The sequence below is a fragment of the Pseudophryne corroboree genome, chromosome 1 (genome assembly GCF_028390025.1).
Source record: "Pseudophryne corroboree isolate aPseCor3 chromosome 1, aPseCor3.hap2, whole genome shotgun sequence".
Classification (NCBI taxonomy): domain Eukaryota; kingdom Metazoa; phylum Chordata; class Amphibia; order Anura; family Myobatrachidae; genus Pseudophryne; species Pseudophryne corroboree.
The window spans coordinates 402,540,336-402,562,862 of record NC_086444.1 but is presented as its reverse complement, the minus strand read 5'-3'; the positions used below and the strand labels follow the sequence as shown (position 1 = coordinate 402,562,862).

General features: G+C 43.2%; 2 protein-coding genes across 4 annotated transcripts in view; one reads left to right on the top strand and one right to left on the bottom strand.

Moving 5' to 3' along the window:
- Positions 1-7,654, top strand: part of TCHP (trichoplein keratin filament binding) — a 62,227-nt gene extending 54,573 nt beyond the window's left edge. For all 3 annotated transcript variants that reach the window (XM_063913228.1, XM_063913227.1, XM_063913229.1), the window contains exons 11-13: positions 4,698-4,883; positions 5,372-5,515; positions 6,739-7,654. In XM_063913228.1, coding sequence (XP_063769298.1) covers positions 4,698-4,883; positions 5,372-5,515; positions 6,739-6,771 — 363 coding nt within the window. In that variant the 3' untranslated portion in view covers positions 6,772-7,654. The remainder of the gene's footprint in view (positions 1-4,697; positions 4,884-5,371; positions 5,516-6,738) is intronic.
- A 124-nt stretch (positions 7,655-7,778) lies between these two features.
- The window catches only part of GIT2 (GIT ArfGAP 2), a 195,537-nt gene continuing 180,788 nt past the window's right edge, over positions 7,779-22,527 (bottom strand). The window contains exons 20-22 of the mRNA XM_063938779.1: positions 16,413-16,538; positions 13,671-13,734; positions 7,779-12,618 (exon numbers count right to left, since the gene is read on the bottom strand). Of these exons, the coding sequence (XP_063794849.1) occupies positions 12,406-12,618; positions 13,671-13,734; positions 16,413-16,538 (403 nt within the window). The 3' untranslated portion in view covers positions 7,779-12,405. The remainder of the gene's footprint in view (positions 12,619-13,670; positions 13,735-16,412; positions 16,539-22,527) is intronic.

Genomic DNA, 22,527 nt, shown 5'->3' with positions numbered 1-22,527 from the left:
AAAGACGTCGTCTTATATATGAAGGATGCACAGAGGGATATTTGCCGGCTGGCATCCAGAATTAATGCAATGTCCATTCTGCCAGGAGGGTATTAGAAACCCGGCAGTGGACAGGTGATGCTGCCTTTAAAAGGCACATGGAGATTCTGCCTTATAAGGGTGAGGAATTGTTTGGGGATGGTCTCTGGGACCTCGTATCCACAGCAACAGCTGGGAAGAATTTTTTTTACCTCAGGTTTCCTCACAGCCTAAGAAAGTACCGTATTTTCAGGTACAGTCCTTTCGGCTTCAGAAAAGCAAGCGGGTCAAAGGCGCTTCCTTTCTGCACAGAGGCAAGGGAAGAAGGAAAATGCTGCACCAGACAGCCAGTTCCCAGGATCAAAAATCTTCCCCCGCTCCCTCTGAGTCCACCGCATGACGCTGGGGCTCCACAGGTGGAGACAGGTGCGGTGGGGGCGCGTCTCGGGAACTTCAGGGACCAGTGGGCTTGCCCACAGGTGGATCCCTAGGTTCTGCAAGTAGTATCACAGGGATACAGGCTGGAGTTCGAGGCGACTCCCCCTCGCCGTTACCTCACATCAGCCTTGCCTGCTGCCCTCGGAGAAAGGTAGTACTGGCGGCAATTCACAAGCTGCACTTCCAGCAGGTGAAATCAAGGTACCCCTCCTTCAACAAGGCCGGGGTTACTATTCCAAAATGTTGTGGTACCGAAACCAGACGGTTCGGTGAGACCCATTCTAAAATTGAAATCCTTGAACACTTAGCCTGGAGAATTTCATGGTATCACTGGACATCAAGGATGCTTACCTGCATGTCCCTATTTACCCTCTTCACCAGGAGTACCTCAAAATTGTGGTACAGGATTGTCATTACCAATTCCAGACGTTGCCGTTGGTCTGTCCCCGGCACCGAGGTATTTACCAAGGTAATGGCCGAAATAATTATCCCGTACTTGGACGATCTCCTTATAAAGGCGAGGTCCAGGGAGCAGTTGTTCGTCGGAGTAGCACTATCTCGGGAAGTGCTACACCAGCACGGCTGGATTCTGATATTCCTAAGTCGCAGCTGGTTCCTACGACGCGTCTACTGTTCCTGGGTATGGTTCTGGACACGGAACAGGATAAAAATGGGTTTCTCCCGGAGGAGAAGTCCAAGGAGTTGTTGTCTCTAGACAGAGACCTCCTAATACAAATACAGGTGTCGGTGCATCAATGCACGCGAGCCCTGGGAAAGATGGTAGCTTCTTACGAAGAAATTCCATTCGCCAGGTCCCATGCAAGAATCTTCCAGTGGGATCTGTGGGACAAGTGGTCCGGGTCGCATCTTCAGATGCATCGGCGGATAACCCTGTCTCCAAGGGCCAGGGTGTCGCTGTTGAGGTGGCTGCAGAGTGCTCATCTTCTAGGGGGCCGCAGATTCGGCATACAGGACTGGGTCCTGGTGACCACGGATGCCAGCCTTCGAGGCTGGGGGGCAGTCACACAGGGAAGAAACTTCCAAGGCTATGGAAAAGTCAGGAGACTTCCCTACACATAAATATTCTGGAACTAAGGGCCATTTACAATGCCCTAAGTCAGGCTAGACCCCTGCTTCAACACCGGCCGGTGCTGATCCAGTCAGACAACATCACGGCGGTCGCTCATGTAAACCGACAGGGCGGCACAAGAAGCAGGATGGCGATGGCAGAAGCCACAAGGATTCTCCGATGGGCGGAAAATCATGTGTTAGCACTGTCAGCAGTGTTCGTTCCCGGAGTGGACAACTGAGAAGCAGACTTTCTCAGAAGACACGACCTCCACCCGGGAGAGTGGGGACTTCATCCAGAAGTCTTCCAAATGATTGTACACCGTTGGGAAAGGCCACAGGTGGACATGATGGCGTCCCGCCTCAACAAACAGTTACAAAGATATTGCGCCAGGTCAAGGGACCCTCAGGCGATAGCTGTGGACGCTCTGGTAACACCGTGGGTGTACCAGTCGGTGTATGTGTTCCCTTCTCTGCCTCTCTTACCCAGGGTATTGAGAATAATAAGAAGGAGAGGAGTAAGAACTATACTCATTGTTCCGGGTTGGCCAAGAAGAGCTTGGTACCCAGAACTCCAAGAAATGATCTCAGAGGACCCATGGCCTCTGCCGCTCAGACAGGACCTGCTGCAGCAGGGGGCCTGTCTGTTCCAAGACGTACCGCGGCTGCGTGTGACGGCATGGCGGTTGAACGCCGGATCCTGAAGGAAATGGGCATTCCGGAGGAAGTTATCCCTACGCTATTTAAAGCTAGGACAGGAGTGAACGCAAACCATTATCACCGCATATGGCGGAAATATGTTGCGTGCTGTGAGGCCAGGAAGGCCCCAAAGGAGAAATTTCAGCTAGGTCGATTTCTGCACTTCCTACAGTCAGAGGTGACTATGGGCCTAAAATTGGGTTCCATGAAGGTCCAGATTTCGGCTCAATCGATTTTCTTCCAAAATAGAACTGGCTTCACTGCCTGAAGTTCAGACTTTTGTTAAGGGAGTGCTGCATAGTCAGCCCCCGTTTGTGCCTCAAGTGGCACCGTGGGATCTCAACGTGGTGTTGGATTTCCTGAAGTCGCATTGGGTTGAGCCACTTAAATCCGTGGAGCTACAATACCTCACGTGGAAAGTGGTCATGCTGTGGGCCTTGGCGTCGGCCAGGCGTGTATCAGAATTGGCGGCTTTGTCATACAAAAGCCCTTATCTGTATTTTATATGGATAAGGCGGAATTGAGGACTCGTTCCCAATTCCTTCCTAAGGTGGTATCAGTTTTTCATGTGAACCAACCTATTATGGTGCCTGCGGCTACTTGGGACTTGGAGGATTCCAAGTTACTGGACGTAGTCAGGGCCCTGAAAAGTATATGTTCCAGGACGGCTGGAGTCAGGAAAACTGACTCGCTATTTATCCTGTATGCACCCAACAAGCTGGGTGCTCCTGCTTCTAAGCAGACTATTGCTCGCTGGATCTGTTGCACGATTTAACTTGCACATGCTGCGTCTGGACTGCCGCACCCTAAATCTGTAAAAGCCCATTCCACGAGGAAAGTGGGCTCTTCTTGGGCGGCTGCCCGAGGGGTCTCGGCTTTACAACTTTGCCGAGCTGTTACTTGGTCGGGTTCAAACATTTTTGCAACAGTCTACAAGTTTGATAGCCTGGCTGAGGAGGACCTAGAGTTTGCTCATTCGGTGCTGCAGAGTCATCCGCACTTTCCCGCCCGTTTGGGAGCTTTGGTATAATCCCCATGGTCCTTACGGAGTCCCAGCATCCACTTAGGACGTTAGAGAAAATAAGATTTTACTCACCAGTAAATCTACTTCTCGTAGTCCGTAGTGGATGCTGGGCGCCCATCCCAAGTGCGGATTGTCTGCAATACTTGTTTATAGTTATTGCTTAACTTAAGGGTTATTGTTGAGCCATCTGTTGAGAGTTTCAGTTATATTTCATACTGTTAACTGGGTATAGTATCACGAGTTATACGGTGTGATTGGTGTGGCTGGTATGAGTCTTACCCGGGATTCAAAATCCTTCCTTATTGTGTCAGCTCTTCCGGGCACAGTATCCTAACTGAGGTCTGGAGGAGGGTCATAGTGGGAGGAGCCAGTGCACACCAGGTAGTCCTAAAGCTTTCTTTAGTTGTGCCCAGTCTCCTGCGGAGCCGCTATTCCCCATGGTCCTTACGGAGTCCCAGCATCCACTACGGACTACGAGAAATAGATTTACCGGTGAGTAAAATCTTATTTATTATAATATAGAGGAGATGGGACCATACAGTGATATGAGGGGGAATAACACAGCTCACACCGATATGTGGTAGTATTATTATTATTATTATAATATAGAGGAGATGGGACCATACAATGATATGAGGGGGAATAACACAGCTCACACTGATATGTGGTATTATTATTATAATAATATAGAGGAGATGGGACCATACAGTGATATGAGGGGGAATAACACAGCTCACACTGATATGTGGTATTATTATTATTATTCTAATTATAATATAGAGGAGATGGGACCATACAGTGATATGAGGGGGAATAACACAGCTCACACTGATATGTGGTATTATTATTATTATAATATAGAGGAGATGGGACCATACAGTGATATGAGGGGGAATAACACAGCTCACACTGATATGTGGTATTATTATTATTATAATATAGAGGAGATGGGACCATACAGTGATATGAGGGGGAATAACACAGCTCACACTGATATGTGGTATTATTATTATTATTATAATATAGAGGAGATGGGACCATACAGTGATATGAGGGGGAATAACACAGCTCACACTGATATGTGGTATTATTATTATTATTATTATAATATAGAGGAGATGGGACCATACAGTGATATGAGGGGGAATAACAGAGCTCACACTGATGTGTTGTTGTTGTTGTTGTTATTTTTACTATATATAATCTTACCGATACTTAATCTCTTTGATTAAACTTTATTGTTGTTTTTTCTAAAAAAAAAAAAAACTTTCACATTTGCAAATAAGACTTTCTCGTGGCCCACGAAATCTTAGACCTTGATTATTCGGCATGGTTGGGATTATCTGTTTGACATGCCTGTTTTAGACTTTGTTGAATAGTTCAGCAAGTAGCAATCTTTATACATAATTTGTGAATATAGTACGTTACATGGTCTCATTTCCCTACCCAGGTGCTCATGGAGAGACAGCTACAGATCCAGGAGCGGATAGAACAGAACAAACGTGAACAAAGAGAATCCCTAAAATCACGTGAGAATCTTCTCCAAGAACTGGAAGAAGTAAAGCAGCTGACCGCTAGAGAGAAGGAGGAGGAAGAGGAGCAGAAGACAGCACGCAGATTGGAGCTGGAGGCACAGGTACAACCAGAAATCACCTCACGCCAAACCTTATGAGGCCCATTTATCATTGACCGCATTTGCAATGCAGTCTGGTAGTGATATTAGTGCCATTTCTGGCGGAGGGTTCCTGGGGAACCCTGCCAGAACTACAGCCCCAATCTGTAGCCCATCAACAGGCTACTGATATCTGAAGATGGCGGTAGCTGCTTGGGCCATTATAGGGAATGTTTAGCATTCCAGATATTGGTAAATCTGGCAGCATTGCATCCCCAATAGAAACTTATGGGGATGTGGCTGCTGTCAGGAATAGAGGGATCGCAGCAGGTATTGGCGATATGTGCTACGGACCCCCCATCATGCATTCAAGTGATACTTTATATTTGTGGCCACCTCCCACATATATTGGTTGATAAATGGGCCACTAAATCTGTTTGACTGTAATATTAGTAAAAAGGTATTTGATGTAACTACTTTTTTCATACCATCATTTTTTATTTTTTTGTTAGATTTCCGAGCAACATCTGCAAGAAAAAGAGGCTATGCTGCGGCTGGCAGAGGAGGAAAAAGAGGACAAATTAGCAGGAGAACAGGAAGAGGAGTTGGAAGACCAGGAGGCAGAAATCATGACACAGAGAGGTTATCACCAAAAGGTAGGTGTTTCATCTCTCTAACACTTTAATGGATTTGTAAGGAATCATGTCAGAGCTGCCAACGAGAATTTCTTTCACACAAAAGGGGGAATCCAATTACCAGCAATTAATTTGTGGGTGCGAGTAAGTGCGGCTGTATGCTGCACTTCTGGAACCGCCAACTTGTGTTTGTCTGACATAAACCTGCTGTAGTGTTACTAGCCCCCTTAGTGAAGGCTGAGTGGCAGCTTTGTTCAGCAGTCCCAACAAAAAAAAGCAGTTATGCATGCATGACTAAATACATGTATAAGCATGATGCACATACATAGTTGCTGTGTTTCTTGTGTTTTGGATTTTTTCTTTTTAAGGTATTATTGTATTAGGTTTGTGACCAATCCTACACTTTTATTTAAGTAATGGTAAAGAAAGCATTAATGTGTGGTTTTTGTCCCATTGAGCAGCCAATACCATCTCAGAATATCTTGCAATCATCAAAAAGCGTATGACATATGTTTAGAGGGACTAATGATCACAACTCAGTCCCCTCTAAGTTCCTCAGACCACGTTGTAATGCTCAGAGTGGACGGATGCCATGACAGTCCTCTGAGCACTTTGTCTTTGGCACTACCGAGAGCCGAGCATACAGAGAATTTAAATGTTAATACCATGTGATGTTGGCAGCCACAGGAGATGGATCTTTGCGGCTCTTCCTACTGTGTGTGGGCACATGGTGGCTGGTGATACCAGTTTTGGGCTTAGGTAGGGGCAGATTCTGACAGATCTCTGTACACGGATGCAAAACACGTTTTTGCATACAGATGCAAATTTACTTATGTCATTTGTCTCTGAATTTGGGCGTTTTGGTACAGCAACACTGCAAGTGCACGGAACTGTCCTGGTTTGTGGGAATATCATGTGTATGGGGAAGGGCCCTATTAGGTGTTTTATTGGGAACTACACTATCAGGCTGTACATAGACAATGCAGTATTTGCTGAAAATGCATGTTGGGTTCTAGTAGTTTTAGGAAATGGGACTTTTACACTTTGTGTTACTCCCAAATTAAAATGGCACAAATCCTTACTAATAACAGTATGTTTGAGGTGATAGCTGGTTTCAGACAGAATCAGTAACACAAGTGTGACTTTAGTACTGTGTATGTGATCAGTATGTAATCCTGGCGGGTGGGATTTCTCCTGTGCATTGATACAAAGAAGCATAACCACTTATATACACTGTTTTTCAGGTGTTTAGCCGGCCGAGACCTGCTTGGTTATGACATGGCTAATAGTAAATGAAACAGTCATTACTTCCAGCAACTGCTCCGTCCTCGGTGCTTGATACCATCCGGAACAAAGGTCTACATCACACTTACTTTTAGCATTCCAATGTAAATAGACTTTCATTTGTAAATTAGTTTTTTTATCGTATGTATAAAACTTTCACTCAAAGTGAAATCTGAAATATTAATGTAGGACACATAAAATATCTGTCCAGGCACATGCTGCCACCTTGGAGCAGAAGCAAATCTGTATTTCCACTGAAATAACTACCCCCAGTATTGTGGAAAGGTAAACGTAAAGTGTATGGCTGACAGGGTAATTCAGATCTGATCGTAGATGTGCTAAATTTTGCCCGTGCACTCCACAAAGTGATTCAGACTGCGATTCAGTCTGAATTACCCCCATAGTGCATTACTGCTTTCGATGGAAGAGTAGCGGGCACACTCTGTAAGCTTTGTGTTACCCTATATAATCAGTCCTCTACAAATTGTTTGAGATTATGCTAAGGAGTTATGTTAATGTATAATTGTGGTGTTAAACCTACTTTGGTTATTAAAACAGTCTTCCTAGGAAAGTGTGTTTTATCATATTACTACAATATTATGTTGGCCAGTTAAAAACACGTCCTTTCACCAGTTTTACCTATATCAACTCTGTCCTCCCCAAAACACACTCTGATGAAGTAAGAGGCTCTTAATAGCTTGTAATTAGCAAGGGGATATGCATAAAGGGTGATGAATACAATGGATATTTGTACTTTACTCAAATTAATGTTTCATTCATAGTTGTGGTATTTTGATGAAGGCTTGACACACTTGTTGTTTGTGGAAAATATATTCTATTTAACCTTAAATTAAACTTCACTAGATTGGTTACAAACTCATGTCGTGAATTCCTGCTTTAATATATCCAGTCTTTTCTTACTATGACGTTTACTCCCAACTGCGGAGTATGATGTTGCAAACAAAATGTCCATATAAAGATGACAAATTGGGGTAAGTCGTCACTTTGAAAACAGTTTATTGCACGGCTAGTAGTTGAAAATAAGAACATAAAGTAAAATTCACAAGTAAATAATGTATACAATATCAAAAAAGGTATAGTTCAATAATACCACATAAATACAGATTGCAAAAGGCATTTACAATTTCCTATGTCAAAGTTTATCATGAAGAACCTTAAAAATAAGAAGTCTAATTCAGTCTTACTAGGTAAGCTGCTTAAGTTTACTTGTTGCCCTGTTAGAAACCAAAGCAATCCCACATCTAAAAAAATAAATTCAATATTTAGATGTGTATGACACTTCATGTGTTTTGGCACTGGAGGTAATTTTAACAATGCTAGTGGTCATAGTAGAAAATGTTCCTATTCAAAAACACTTGGGATGGGGGAAGAGAAAAGTGCTAATACTTTTACATTGTGCAGTTTCAAGAAGGAAATGACCAGCACCAAGACTGCCCATATGGCAGTAGTCCCGAGGATACTGTCAGACAAATTAGTGATTTCAGATTTTTCACAGTGGTTAGATATTACGTACCTTTCTTATTCTTAATGGAACAATGTCAGTTGAAACAAAAAGCTTTCTTATAAAAGGTAACCAAATGCCTAATGACATCTGTCACCCTGAATGACACAATGGAACTAAGAATGTGAGATCACTATTTTCTTTTTGTACCAACTGGGAAGAACGAATACTTATAGTATACGAAGTTCTGAGGTCAGCTGTTCCAGGACTACCTGATTGTTCTAGAGACCAAGCCTGGGCAGCCTGCACCTCTCCAGCCATGGGTCCAAACATACCCTTTCAAAGAAAAGAAAATTGTTTTAATACAGCAACTTCTGCTGAAAAATGTATGTTGGGTTCTAGTGGCTTAGACCAAGTGGAAAGCAGTCCACATCTCAGAGTGTTTTCCAAAGACAGCCATTATACTTTGCCAACTCACTGGCAGAGCATGTTGGGGCCTTGTAGTTTTACATCACCTGAAGAGGTACATGTTGTCCAGGCCTTTACCACAGGAGTCACAGCCCGTGATAAGTAATGGCGGCACCGTGCACAGTTGTGCATAGTCATATCTCTAAACACGGAGAGCACTACATATTAAAGAATCTTCTACAAAGGGGAACTTACTAGTAATATGTGTGTCAGTTATTAAAGCACTTCAATTCCATGTAATGCTTTATGCAATACTCCATCTTAATCATTAACACTGTTCAAGTCACTTTCCCCTTTTTACAAGTTGTATTCCCTAAAGAGGATATATTAGTGGTATTTAATAGATTGTCTAAAAAACAAATAAACAAATACTGGGCCTGATTCATTGTGGGATGCAGTAATCAGATGATAGGATTCCTGTACAGGTGCAGGACCCATACTGTGCATGTGCGGTTTGGATCCTGCGTCCTTGCACACCGTGCGGCTGCAAATGTCAGGTGAGGACAGTCTGCAGCCATTTGGGGGCAGCAATGGCTCAGTTTCACAAAACAGGCATGCCACCTCTTTTGTGGCAGTGTAAAGCCATGGTCTGTATCTTCCCACGCAGAGATCCTGGTCTCTGCTACAATGCCACATCGATCATTCTGAGAACCTGAGGGTTACTCAGATGACAGATGGTCCCCAATGGCGATTCAACAGCAATTGATCACTGAAGCCACCAGGAGCTGGCTATCAACACAAAACGCCTCCTGCTGCCAAATATTAAAGCATCGCTACTGCATCCAAACACGTAGCAGCGATGCTATGACGACGTACAACAATGAATCAAGCCTACTGTTAGAGCTGGGAGATGCCTAGTTCACAAGCAGTTCTCTGAACTGTTACTAGATAACAATATCTTCTGGTTGCCATAATAGGGAGGCATTTCCACTGCTACATTCTGCCCGCTGCAGACCTCCCTACATGGTATCCGGTCTCTAGGTTGACCACACTTAAGGCCCGTACACACTGGCCGTTATATCGGCCATTCTACCGATATATTGGCGCGTCGCTGTGTGTGTATGGGGCCGACCGCCCGTACACATGTTGTGGTGGCCGGTGGTGATTGTCAGCTGAACTGGGCGGGCGTGTCTACACGCCCACCCAGTCCATGACGTCAGTCCCCGACGGATGGGGCAGTCTGTATGCACAGCACACTGCCCGACCCGCCCATTGATATATCTGCCGATCAATTGATATCTTCCAGTATGTACCCACCTTTAGGCAGACAGTCGTTAGGTCGACCACTATTGGTCGACATGCATTAGGTTGACAGGGTTTCCTGGTCCACATAGTCACTTCGTCATGTTCAAGGTCAACATGATAAAAAGGTCGACATGAGTTTTTCAGATTTTTTTTTTTTTTTTTTTTACTTTCATACTTTACGATCCACGTGGACTACAATTGGGAACAGTAAACAAGCGAAGCGAGCCATGCGAGGGGACACTGTGCACTAATTGGGGTTCCCGGTCACTCTACGAAGAGAACGACCTTGCTCATGTCACCCTAATGCTTGTGTCGACCTATTTTGGGTGGTCGACTTAGTTACTGTCAAACAATAGTGGTCGACCTAGATACTGTCAACTCAAGTATGGTCGACCCTATGAACCACACCCTCCCTACACATAGTAATATAAACTAGCTGCATCCAGAATTATAGGAGGATCAGCAGAACACAATCACACATTCCTGTATTCCTTCCTAATTTCAGTTTTACTTAAGAATGTAAACACTTTATCCTTCAGCCATCAAAGGGACAAACACTACCTGCATGCCGGAGTTTAGATTCATGTATAGAAGTTACTTGTAAATACGATTTTAGGCTTATTATAACCCCCTACCTAATCCCCTACTATTGTGGGGGGGGGGAGAAAGTGAGGGAGAGGGCTTTTTCTTTCTTTAATAAAAAAAAAAATATGAATATTTAGTTGCTCTACAAATAAACCATACATTATCAGGGGATATTACTAGAAGTAATTTACTTCTCCTATAGTGGTGACCTTTGTGTATGAGAGGACTGTATGACATGTGGGTTGCAGGGAAGTGCACGGGACCCATTTCATTAATACCTATGCTCCATCAAGATGAAGTAGAATTTTGAAATAAAACAGAAAAGATAAACAAAGAAGCAAATCTATTTAGAAAAATATTTCAGATAAATCCTCCCTTTCATCATATACAACCAACCTTCCATGCACCCAAAATCTATTGTTGTACTGCTTCACAAAAAGTCATGTACATATCCCCTTGCTAGACAACCGCGGCTGTGGTATCACCATACCGGTACAAGGATCATTCAGACCTTAATTACAGCAAAACCAGAAGCCACTGCATACTCTGGTACAGTATAACAGAGAGTTTTCATGTAACCTCTTCTCCCAGCCCCATCACTGACAACTAATCTCCTCTGCATACTGTGGCTGGAAGATTAGACTTCATGGCTGAATGTAATATCCACTTCCAAGATCCGCAGGACTCCGCTTCCTAATCTAGATTTTCCTGCTGGCTCAATACATAGAAATAAGTAAAATAACACTGGATCGCTTACCATATCAGATAACAATGGGATTCAGTATGATATCCTGGTGGTCAGAAGACTGATGCCGGGATCCCGACGACCAGAATACCGGTAGAGAGCGCAGCGTCTCCCCTCGTGGACTCACTGCCCTCGCCACGTTTCGGGCATGATGATGACCCTTGGTTGGCACAGGGTTATATTCCCCCTCAGATAGTGGCGTGGACCCCCACCCAAGTGGGGATTCTGGGCAGCGGTCGGAACCACCGGGTGTCAGGATTCCGACATCTGTATACTGACCACCAGGAACCCGGCAACTTGATTGCCTCCTATTAAAATGAATATAGTAATGCTGCAGATGCAGACGAAAGTTTGTGTGGAAGTGTGATCTATACATGAACAGGCACTTAGACTTTTATTTACGACAGCAATCGGAATTAGTCAATGTTTTAAGGTGTTCTGTCTACAATAAACCATCTGACTAAGAATAGTCCATATTAATCTGTGCTCCACACTTTACATCACATACCCCCCAAAAAATGGCTTGTTATAGCTTAATGTCACTTAAAAATGATGTATGTAAAATTACCAAGTGTAGTAACAATACTCCACAAAGACTGGATTTTGTTTACACTGTGCAAACACAATTAAAATGTTCTGGATGAACACGGTTATTGTTCTAAACACTTTCATGACAGCTGGACCAGCAACTGAAGAGCCCGGTAAGGTAGAACCCTTTTGAAAGCAAATCATCTGTATTTTTCACGATATCAGAGATCAAATGTACTAATTGTAATAAAAATAGGTTCACATAATGCAGTCCAATAACTTCAGCAATATTTTACATAAAACTATTTTTGACATGTTTAAAACCTCACATAGATATAAAGGAAATAATGAAAGAAAATAAATGGATTAAAGTTCTCCATAATAGATGCCGATGTTGCACTATGATCAGGCTTACATGTAAGGCAGTGGGTTAACGTTAAATACAGTCCAGAAAAAACACTTAGAAGTAAAAACATGCAAATAGTAATACTGATAGTTTTAAGATGAACCTGTCTCTTTATAAAATAATACCATACCAATCCAAAAAGTCAAATCAAGCCACCTGTAGGTGAAATAGAAGGCTACTAATGTCACTTAATTGGTATTTTCTTTGGTTGTGATGGTGACCAATTGCTTGGCAGCCTTGGCAATATCATAGGCGCACTGTATGACTTGTTGTGTCACCAGCTGGATGTCCGCGCTTGGAATGGACTCTACAGACAGTGTCTTTTTGCACTCCGTCTGAAGCCGATAAGCACTAGATGTAAGAAGTCGTAGTGATGTCCGCACCATGTCTGACTTTGGTTTCTAAGGAGACATAAATGAGCACAGCTTCTCAAATGAAGATCATGGAGTAGATGATAAACACTGTTTGCAGTAACCAGCATAAATACTAAGACCACAGCAGAACAATAACAGATCTTGTGAGAGGTTGACCTCAATCCCCCAGTGTGGTTGGGGGGTTTTTTGCCTCAATTTACTACCTTACTTCTAATTTATGGAGTCACGTCTTATCTATGTATAGATCTATTTTATAAGATTTCATATGTTTATTTTAAATGTAGTGTGATCAGACATCCTGTTGTAGCAGCTGTCTGAGCCAGTAGGGATGTATAAACATGAGTGTTCTATATCCACCTGAGCCCTATTGCTGCATGATGCTGTAAATCTGAAAGTTAATAAACACTGACCCCGTTCTTCCCAAGCTGGGTGCCATGTGGCCACAGGTTGGTGTTCCAGGACCAAATCAATTTATGTATGGTCAATGTGATTGGCAAAAACCAGTGCTGGTGGCTGCCAATCATAAAATGTGTACAAACAGAAGTGCAGTCCAGTCCACCACCACATAATTGACCCTCAGGATAACAGGAAACGCAATTTATTCAAGAAATTCAGCACACATGACTACATAAATAAGAAACCTTTGGCCTAGGGCACGGTGATATGAGAAAGTTTGGGAACCACGGCATTATCCCATATGGCTGTGGATAAGAAAATAGTTTTTGCCATTGGGATAAATAAACTGGGAATTATAGCTCATATTACCTTGCTGTTCTGTTGAATTATTATTATAAAAGCATTGGACACCACTAGAAAGCTGCATGCTGGGCAGAGTGCGGACATAAGGACATTGTAACAAATGGTAAATAAAGGTTCTCTGCGCGCACATGTTATATCCATGTGCCATGTAACGTGTATAGAATTCAGTAAATATAAACACTGCCCCTAAGATGACACCTGTGAGTTTTATTTGGTCATAATAATGACCAATGTTTTCATTCATATAAGTAATGTAACATGTCAAGATGCCATGGCTCTTCCCTACATAAGATCACCAACAATGACATTACATAACTTACCTTTGGGAACAGGGCTGCCATTTCTGTCACTGCAACATGTATTCTTTCTGAGCATGGTATATAGCTGCAAGGGCAAAGAACAGGTCATAATAGACTATATAAGTAAATCAGGCCTCATTGGCATTGTATGTAAGTTTGTAGTATACTCCTCTAGGAAGGATAAAGCACATGGCATGGAGAAAGGCCTATTAGAACTGCATCGTAGTGAGGCTGTGTGTTCTGGGCAGTAAGGCTGCAAATAAGAGGGGGAATATAAATATCTGCATATAGGCATTTATATGAACTTTCACTCATTCAGTAGGGGCTGATTCAATTAGCTGCTCACTCTGTAAGAGCATGCATACGCCGCACTTACAGTAGCCCTGAGATTGCTGCAGTTTGTTCACAGCGCCATAGAGCTGCCTAGAGAAACCGGAGATTTCGGGACAATCTGACATGCTATTGCTGCCATTTTTTCTGCGCTGTTGCAATGGCACGTCGGCTTGCGGCTAATTGAAAATTCTGACTATACATTAAAACAAATATATACGTTTTCCCAAGATGGATACTATTCATAAGCTTTCCACTTGGTGACCTAAACGGTGGCAAAGCTTAATATATGCTGGACAATCTGCAGGGTTAATGGAGGCTGTGACTAGGTATCCAATTGGCTTTCCCTGGGAAGTAGACACTAGGACGTGCCTAACAATCTGCAGCCTTTAGCTTCCCCAGATGTGTGCCATCTAGACCACATTCAGGAACTATGATTAATGGCTTTGTTATTTTAGTATATCTACAGCAGTGGTTCTCAAACTCTGTCCCTAGAACCCCACACAGCTCACGTTTTCCAGATCGCCTAGCAGGTGCAGAGGTGTACTCGTTACTGACTGACACGTTTTTAAAAAAACATACCCAGGTGGAGCTAATTATTTCACTTGTGATTCTGTAAGGAGACCTGGAAAACATGAACTGTTTGGGGTCCTAATGACAGAGTTTGAGAACCTGTGCTCTACAGTATAACGTGAGATCTAAAAAGAAAATATTTGTATTTCCAAGTAAATTCAGGAAAGAGTTTTGGGTTCATTGTTTTGCTTCAATACCCTTTATCATTCGTTTGTATAGAGATATTTAAGTTAACTAATGCTCACCCTGCAGATCAAATACCAGCATTAACTTGCAGGCTGCATGAATTTGTAAGTAATACCCAAACTAATAGTCACAAAACTAACCGAATAATTAAAGCAATTACAAATCAGAAAATACAAACATTTCAAGCATCAACTCACCACAAATGATGACACAAACCTAAGTAGTAAATGCTATACAAGACGTGATTAGCTGTAAGCACCGCACACAAACTAGCAGTGTTAGTGAATAGAATACTAGAGACAGACCACATGTAGCACTCCAGCCACTGCTGCACTATAGGTCATCAGCCAGGTACTGGCTGCCTATAGGGAATAATCATTAACAGCAGCTAGAGTGCTGGATGTTTATAGGTCTTACAGAACTCACATCCAAAACGCATTCCATTAATTGGTGTAAATCAAGTAACGCGCATATTAAGCAAAATGATGAACCTTCTATAAAAATACATAATCCTGTTGCTGTGCAGTTTGTTCTAATACTGCATACATTATGTAATGCTGTGCATTGCAAAATACAGAATCTGTTTGGAATTTGTAAATGGAATATCATTAATCTTGGCATTGTGGATTCATTAACCTAACAAAGCCAGTCACTAGGCAAACCTATACACAATATTTGTTTGCACTAATATATCCTTCCGCCTGAAGGGACTTGCTTTCAGTATGACAAATGTGCATTTATATGAAGCCGCACAGTCATGATTTTTCTTCTTTGTACACAGCAGTAGCCATTGTGTCAGGGCTATGAGAGATACCTTGTACAACACTCCAAACCCTGCATATATAGGATTACTAGATTATTTACTAAGGGAACAGATACTCTATTACTGGCTCGGCGATTGTACCATGGAAGAGACAAGTGTGCTGTACACAATATGTAAGGGGCTGGGGTCAGTGCTGTACAAGGTAGTAACAGACAGGACTGCAAAAAGGGTGGGACTGACACCAGGATTTAGGAAAGAAAAGAATCATATAGAAATTAATTACTGCATTCTAATTAAAATGATCAGACGTCAGAATCAAAGTCAAGTTTGTTTTCTAACACCAAGATCAATTTACAATGCATAAAAATGTATATTGTCACATTATAGGCCTTGCTAAAAGCGGATATGATTATGCCATGTTATATTCTTAGGTGCGAAACTTGCCCCGCATAGTAATAACACATTTTTATTTAAATAGAGCTTTTCTCCTAATAAGACTTCCTATTACCAACGACCATATGTCGTGTATTATGCACCAAACAATGCATGATGGGAGAACTTCTAAATGGAGTGTATTATGCCACACTCTTGGTATGTAAGTGTTTATCAGAACATGACCAAAGGCACCACAATATAATAGAAGGTCCAACGTTCTCACTGCTAGTCTGGCAAGCAAAGTTGCATTGTTGATCCTGACGAAACAAAAAAAGCCTTTTCTACAAAGTTAGCAAACACATGCAGTACTGCATTATTCAAATCAAAGGAGAAAAGAATAATCTCTCTGGCAAATGTCAAATCCTCTAATTAGATTATATCCACCAATAGGCATTACAGCTTGCAGCAAAGAGAGACAGGCAAAAACAAAGAGAGAGGTCACTGTGCCTGGGAAACAGGGACAGAGGCTGGAGTACCAGGAGGTAGAGTCAGGCTGCTGGAGGGTCAATGGCTGCAGTGGGGCTTTCTCTGCCCAAGGAACCAATGTACTAAAACAGCCAAGGCTATGCCTCAGCCTGCGTACACTTTCACGTTCAAAGCCCCTGTGTCAGGAGAAGCGTAGGACAGGACAAAGGGAAAAAAAGCAGATATAGAAATATTTAGTGAAATGTTGGGAAGTACCTTGTACAAGCAGACAATGAGGCAGTACACTGTGAACCAAAAGAAAAGCAGACACAGCTCAATGCAGAATGTCCTATACATCCGGGAAGTAACAGGCAGGATCTTTGCTACGATACTCCGTACTAATGTGATATACGCAGTGTATTTATATTTCCTGGTTTGAAATCAAGACAAACTTTTGTTGCGTTATTATTGGGAGACCATATTCACAGATCTGTGTTATACCCTAAATAAAAAATAAGTGCGCACCAACAAGCTGCACATGTGTTATTGTAATCTCATCATCAGTAGGCTATAGCAGGGTTTCCCAAACTCTGTCCACAAGGTACCCTAATGAAGCTGGGAGACCGGTGGTCAGGATCCCAGCGGTCAGCATCCTGACGCCGGGATCCCGGCCACAAGAATACTGGCAGCGGGAGTGAGAGCAATGAAGCCCCTTGCGGGCTCGCTGTGCTCGCCATTCAGCGAGCTTGGTGGCTCGCCAGAGGTTCTATTCCCACTCTATGGGTGTCATGGGCACTCAAGAGTAGGAATAGACCGATGGTCAGGATTGTGTGTGTCGGCATTGTCTGATGTCAGGAATCCGGCGTCTGTATCCTGACAGCTGGGATCCCGACTGCCGGCAATGTTACTGCATCCCACCCTAACAGTCCAGGTTTAAAGGATACCCATGCTTGTGCAGAGATGACATAATAAATCTTCATTAGGTTCTTATTCTCTGCTAAACCATGGATAGCCTCAATGCCTGGACTGTTGGTACCTTGAGGACAGAGTTTGGGAACCACTGGGCTATATAGCACTGTTCTTAAGTAAAGGTTCTAAGAAAGACTGCATGCGTTCCATACATGGCGCAACTGAAGTGCTTCTATTCAAGATTAGATGATGACCTCTTTCTCCATAATATACTGATCTATACCAGTGGTTTTCAACATCAATCCTCATGTAGCCCCCAACATGTCATGTTTTGAGGATTTCGATGTGTGGATGCAGGTGAGAGGATTACTGACCCAGCAAAATCAATTAACCCCACTTGTGCATTATTAAATAATCCAGAAAACATTACTTGCTGGCGGTACCTGAGGACTTGAGTTTATTACCACTGCTATATACAATATAGATGTGCACGCATTGCCTGCACTGGTACTGACCCCCTCACCATGGTACATTTTGCTCTGTCTCTCTCTGCTCACTGTCTCACGTAATCTGAATAAGGCCACAGAATTTAGGCATTCAATTATATTTATAAACTAAATAATTTCTTATAAAACATGGGATTCAACATAGATACTAATATCGAACACAGAGGTAAAGGTCACAACTGTGAGCAATGTAGGTTAGCGAAGTGATAAACTTGATAAGCAACAACCTGTATTGCTATATATCAATAATGTGGATAAAAATGGAATGATGTCATACATGTTGTATGAAGTGCTCGTATAACACCAGCATAGATAATTTAAGTGAGCACTTACCGGCCCGTCAGTTCTCCTGTTTTTCCAGTACTCATGGCTCCTTCTCCAGGATTGACCTGATTTTGGTGTCCCCTGCCCTTGTCCCTGGGATCCTTGACATCCACTATGAGGCTCGGGGGGTCTCTGATCACTCCCCTATGTTGATGACCATTGCTGTGGGGGGTCAGAGGGGGCACTCTTACTGGAAGCTGCACCCCTCTTGGTTGTCCCAACTGGGTGACTGTAGTGACCTGGAGACTCAGTGGGGGGGATATTTTAATGATAACGTAGGGTCAGCCCCGGGTACGATAGTTTGGGATTCATTTAAGGCGTTTTTGAGAGGTACATATATTGGACGCATAGCGGCTCATAAAATGTCCTCAAGGGAGAGAGAACGGGTCCTTGAGGGAGATGCCAGGGAACTAGAGTCCCAATATTTACTAGATGGTGCCCCAGCGACGAAGGTACGCTGGTTGGCGGCTCAGTCGGCTTGGATGGCTCACCTGTCCGATAGAAACTCACGCTCCCTCCTTTTTAAAGCCACTAATATTTATATGCAGGCTGATAGGACGGGGGGATTCCTGGCTCGCCTGATACACTATGATCGTCCTGGGTCTACGATTGCCCGGATGTATGGTGGGGATGGCTCCATTGTTGACACCACGCCAGACATTGCGCAATTATTCAGATCTTATTACTCTGAGATATATAGCTCACAATTGACGTGCTCCACTCTAGACCTATCATATTACCTGGGGGGTATTGAGCTGCCCGCACTTTCCTCTGGGGCCTGTGAACAGCTGGAGGCGCCCTTGACGCTCGAGGAGGTGACTGCGGCCATTGGCATGTCCCCTAGTGGCAAGGCTCCGGGGTCTGATGGGATTCCCTCTGAGGTCTACAAGAATCATATTGATTTTTTTGGGCCCAGACTTCATGCCCTATACTTGGATATATTTGCCAGTAACGAGCTCCCCCTCTCTATGTCAGAGGCAATCATAATAGTGATTCCAAAACCCGATAAGGACCCTAGGTCTCCAGACTCCTATAGGCCGATCTCCCTGATTCCCAATGACGCTAAGATCCTGGCAAAGATATTGGCAATACGACTTAACACAGTAATCACCTCCCTCGTTCACTCGGACCAGACTGGCTTCATGCCAGGGAAGTCCACATCTATTAACCTGCGTAGACTAAATACCATTTTGCAACTCCCACATGACTCCCCTTCTGACTCGGCTGTGGTCTCGTTAGACGCAGCCAAGGCTTTCGACAGCATTGAATGGGCTTATCTATGGGAGGTGATGGCACGTATGGGCTTCGGGCCCAACTTTATTAGATGGACTAAATTACTGTACCAACATCCGAGTGCCAGGATCTTGGTGAATGGTTATGTATCCCAGCCCTTTCAACTTTCCCGAGGTACTAGACAGGGCTGCCCCCTATCCCCCACGCTGTTCGCCTTGGCCATCGAGCCCCTGGCATGTTTGGTAAGATCGCATCCAGATATTACAGGAATATGTACAGGCTCACGGGAAGATAGAATAGCTCTTTACGCAGACGACATGTTGCTGTTCTTGCAAGACTACACCAAGTCAATGCCCATTTTGCTGCGGGTGATAGAGAGCTTTGGAGCCCATTCAGGCCTTAGAATTAACTGGTCCAAATCATACATTATGCCAGTCATGGGCCCCCCTCCTACTGTTCCCAAAATCTCCCTGCCACTATGTTGGACAACACAATTTAAATATCTTGGAATCCAAATAACTAATGACCCCTCTGATTATATCCCTTTGAATTTGGACCCAACCCTGCAGTGGGTCATCAGCAAATCCAAGACTTGGTGTAGACTTCCACTGACGGTCTCTGGCAGGGTCAATCTCATAAAAATGATTATACTACCTAAACTTTTATACATTATTCTCCAGTCCCCGGTCTATATCTTTCCAATATTTTTTAGGAAATTGAATAGCGTTTTATCCTCACTGATATGGGCCAACAGGAGACCCAGAATACAGTTGAATACCCTCACCAGGCAGCGTTCTGACGGCGGCCTGGCTCTGCCTAATTTTCAGATATATTACTACGCTGCTCAGCTGACTCATATTAGTATATGGGCGCAAGATTCTAACGCTGAATCTTTACACTGTGAATTTATTCGCTGCTACTTCCCCCACCTATCTCCTTTGCAGGTGCTGCTAAGTGGGAACATGGCTCGATTTCTCCCCCCTATTATTTTCCAGGCCTTAAAGATATGGCGGGCCCTGAGAGTTCTATTGGGGTACGACGACCTGGACCCAGATACTCCGACTGGCTTCCTGAACTGCACGCACTTGAGGGACGGGAGGTTTGGGCCCCTAGATCGGTGGTTTCTATATCCCAGCTCTACCTAGATGGTGTATTCAAATCCTTTCAGCAGCTGAAAGATGAGTTTGATTTACCCAACTCCTATTTTTTCAGATATCTTCAGCTCCGTCATGCCCTCCAGTCCCAATTTGCTGAGTCCCCCCCACGAATCCTCCCATTTCCCATAAAGACCTTTGTGGCTACACTGGGTCGGGCTAAAATGGTCTCCCTTGCGTATGGATATCTCCTAACTAAACTCCATGCGGACCCTCTGACACGTCTCCGTGGAAGGTGGGAGGATGATATGGGTCCAATAACTGAGGAGGACTGGACCCTTGCGTTGGAATATCCTGCTACAGTTACCAAGTCTCTCAGATATCAGCAAATTCAACTTTTCATTCTACATAGAACTTATATAACTCCAACTAGGTTGGCTACTTTTGGGGCTGGTGGGACTGACATGTGCCCTAAGTGCGGGGTAGAGGAGGGTACATTCTGGCATCTGGTGTGGGACTGCCCGAAGCTGCGGATGTTCTGGTCGGGAGTTAGGTCAATCCTGGAGAATACGGGAGTGACTGGCGGACTGCTTACCCCGCAATTTTGTATCTTGGGGATGGAGGGCTCTACTTCTCTGCCCGGTTCGGTGGGTCTTTATGCTCGCAATGTATGTGCCTTGGCTAAGGTTTGCATTGCGAGACTCTGGATGGCCCCAGGTGGCCCATTAATATCTGCGCTTAAGACCCTGGTTAACGATACAATATTCAAAGAAAGATATGTATGAAGCAAAACGCTTCAGCCAAATTTGAAAGAGTCTGGTCTCCATGGCTGAACTCTCCCCATTCCCAAATTGTCCCTTAACTAACTAACTACAATGCGAACCGAAGCGATACCACATGACTAATTTACTGCTTAAGATATTTGTTTAAAATGGTTGATATTGGAGCCCTGCGGGTTCGTAAAGCATACATGGGAATATTGTGCAGCTGAATCAGATGATCGATCCTTCATACGCTTCTAGCTAGGCGTTCACTATATTTATTTATTTATTATTATTTTTTTAGGGTATGGTTGTTCTGTTTATTAGTTACTGTTTTTTGGTTAGCTTATGGGCAAAAATTAATAAAACATTAATAGAGATGTACATAATGGCTGCAGAGCTTGCGGACCATAAAAGACCGGAAAATCAAAATGTATGATCATCTCCTTATAGACATGGCAATTAATCCGCTGATGTGAATTGTATTATTAATGAAGTTCCGATATGACTGATATATGTGATGTGACGTGCTATGCTACTGGTCTGCAATGTCTGTACCTTTCTCCTCATTTTACTGAATAAAAACACTTTATTAAAAAAAAGTGAGCACTTACAGCTGGACAGAAACTTTGTAGGTCAAATATTCACAAGAAAACGCTGGGAACCAGTGCCACAGATACTGGTCATGAGGGACCAGTATGAAATACCTACGGTCAAAATCACGACAACAATTGACCGATGGTCAAAATACTGACAAGGTCAAAATAACATTTAAAATACCCACAAGGTCAAAATACAGACATTTAAAAAGTCGACAGTTCAAAAAGTTGACACAGGTTTTAAAAATAATTTTTTTGGTGTGTATGTCGACATATGTTGACATGGACATGTTATAAGTGTACCGCTACGCTCGGCACACTATTATATTCCCCTTCCAGGTCCACTGCAATGGTAAAGTATGAACAATTGTGAAAATGTGATATACCAAGATATATCCAAACAGGCGCTACTCAGAGCTGGTTTTCCTAGCAGCTGTTTTCCACACGATAGAAATACACAAAAACAACAGAGTAACAGCGCTTACAATAGTGATTTGTATAAACGATACTGTATCAAGGTAATCTAAAAATACTATTTATTAAAAAATGAATAATTTAAAAATAAAGAATGTGGCTGACTTTCAAACATTTACTGTATACAACCTGTTAAAAACATGGTTATTCATACAACCAGCAACAAGCTTTGATAATACCGTGCAACTTTATGATATCGTCCTCCTTTTTAGATCATATATCAGGGCCAATGTGAAAATCCACAGAGTCCCTAAGATCAAGGAGGAGGCTGCTCCTCCTTGATCTT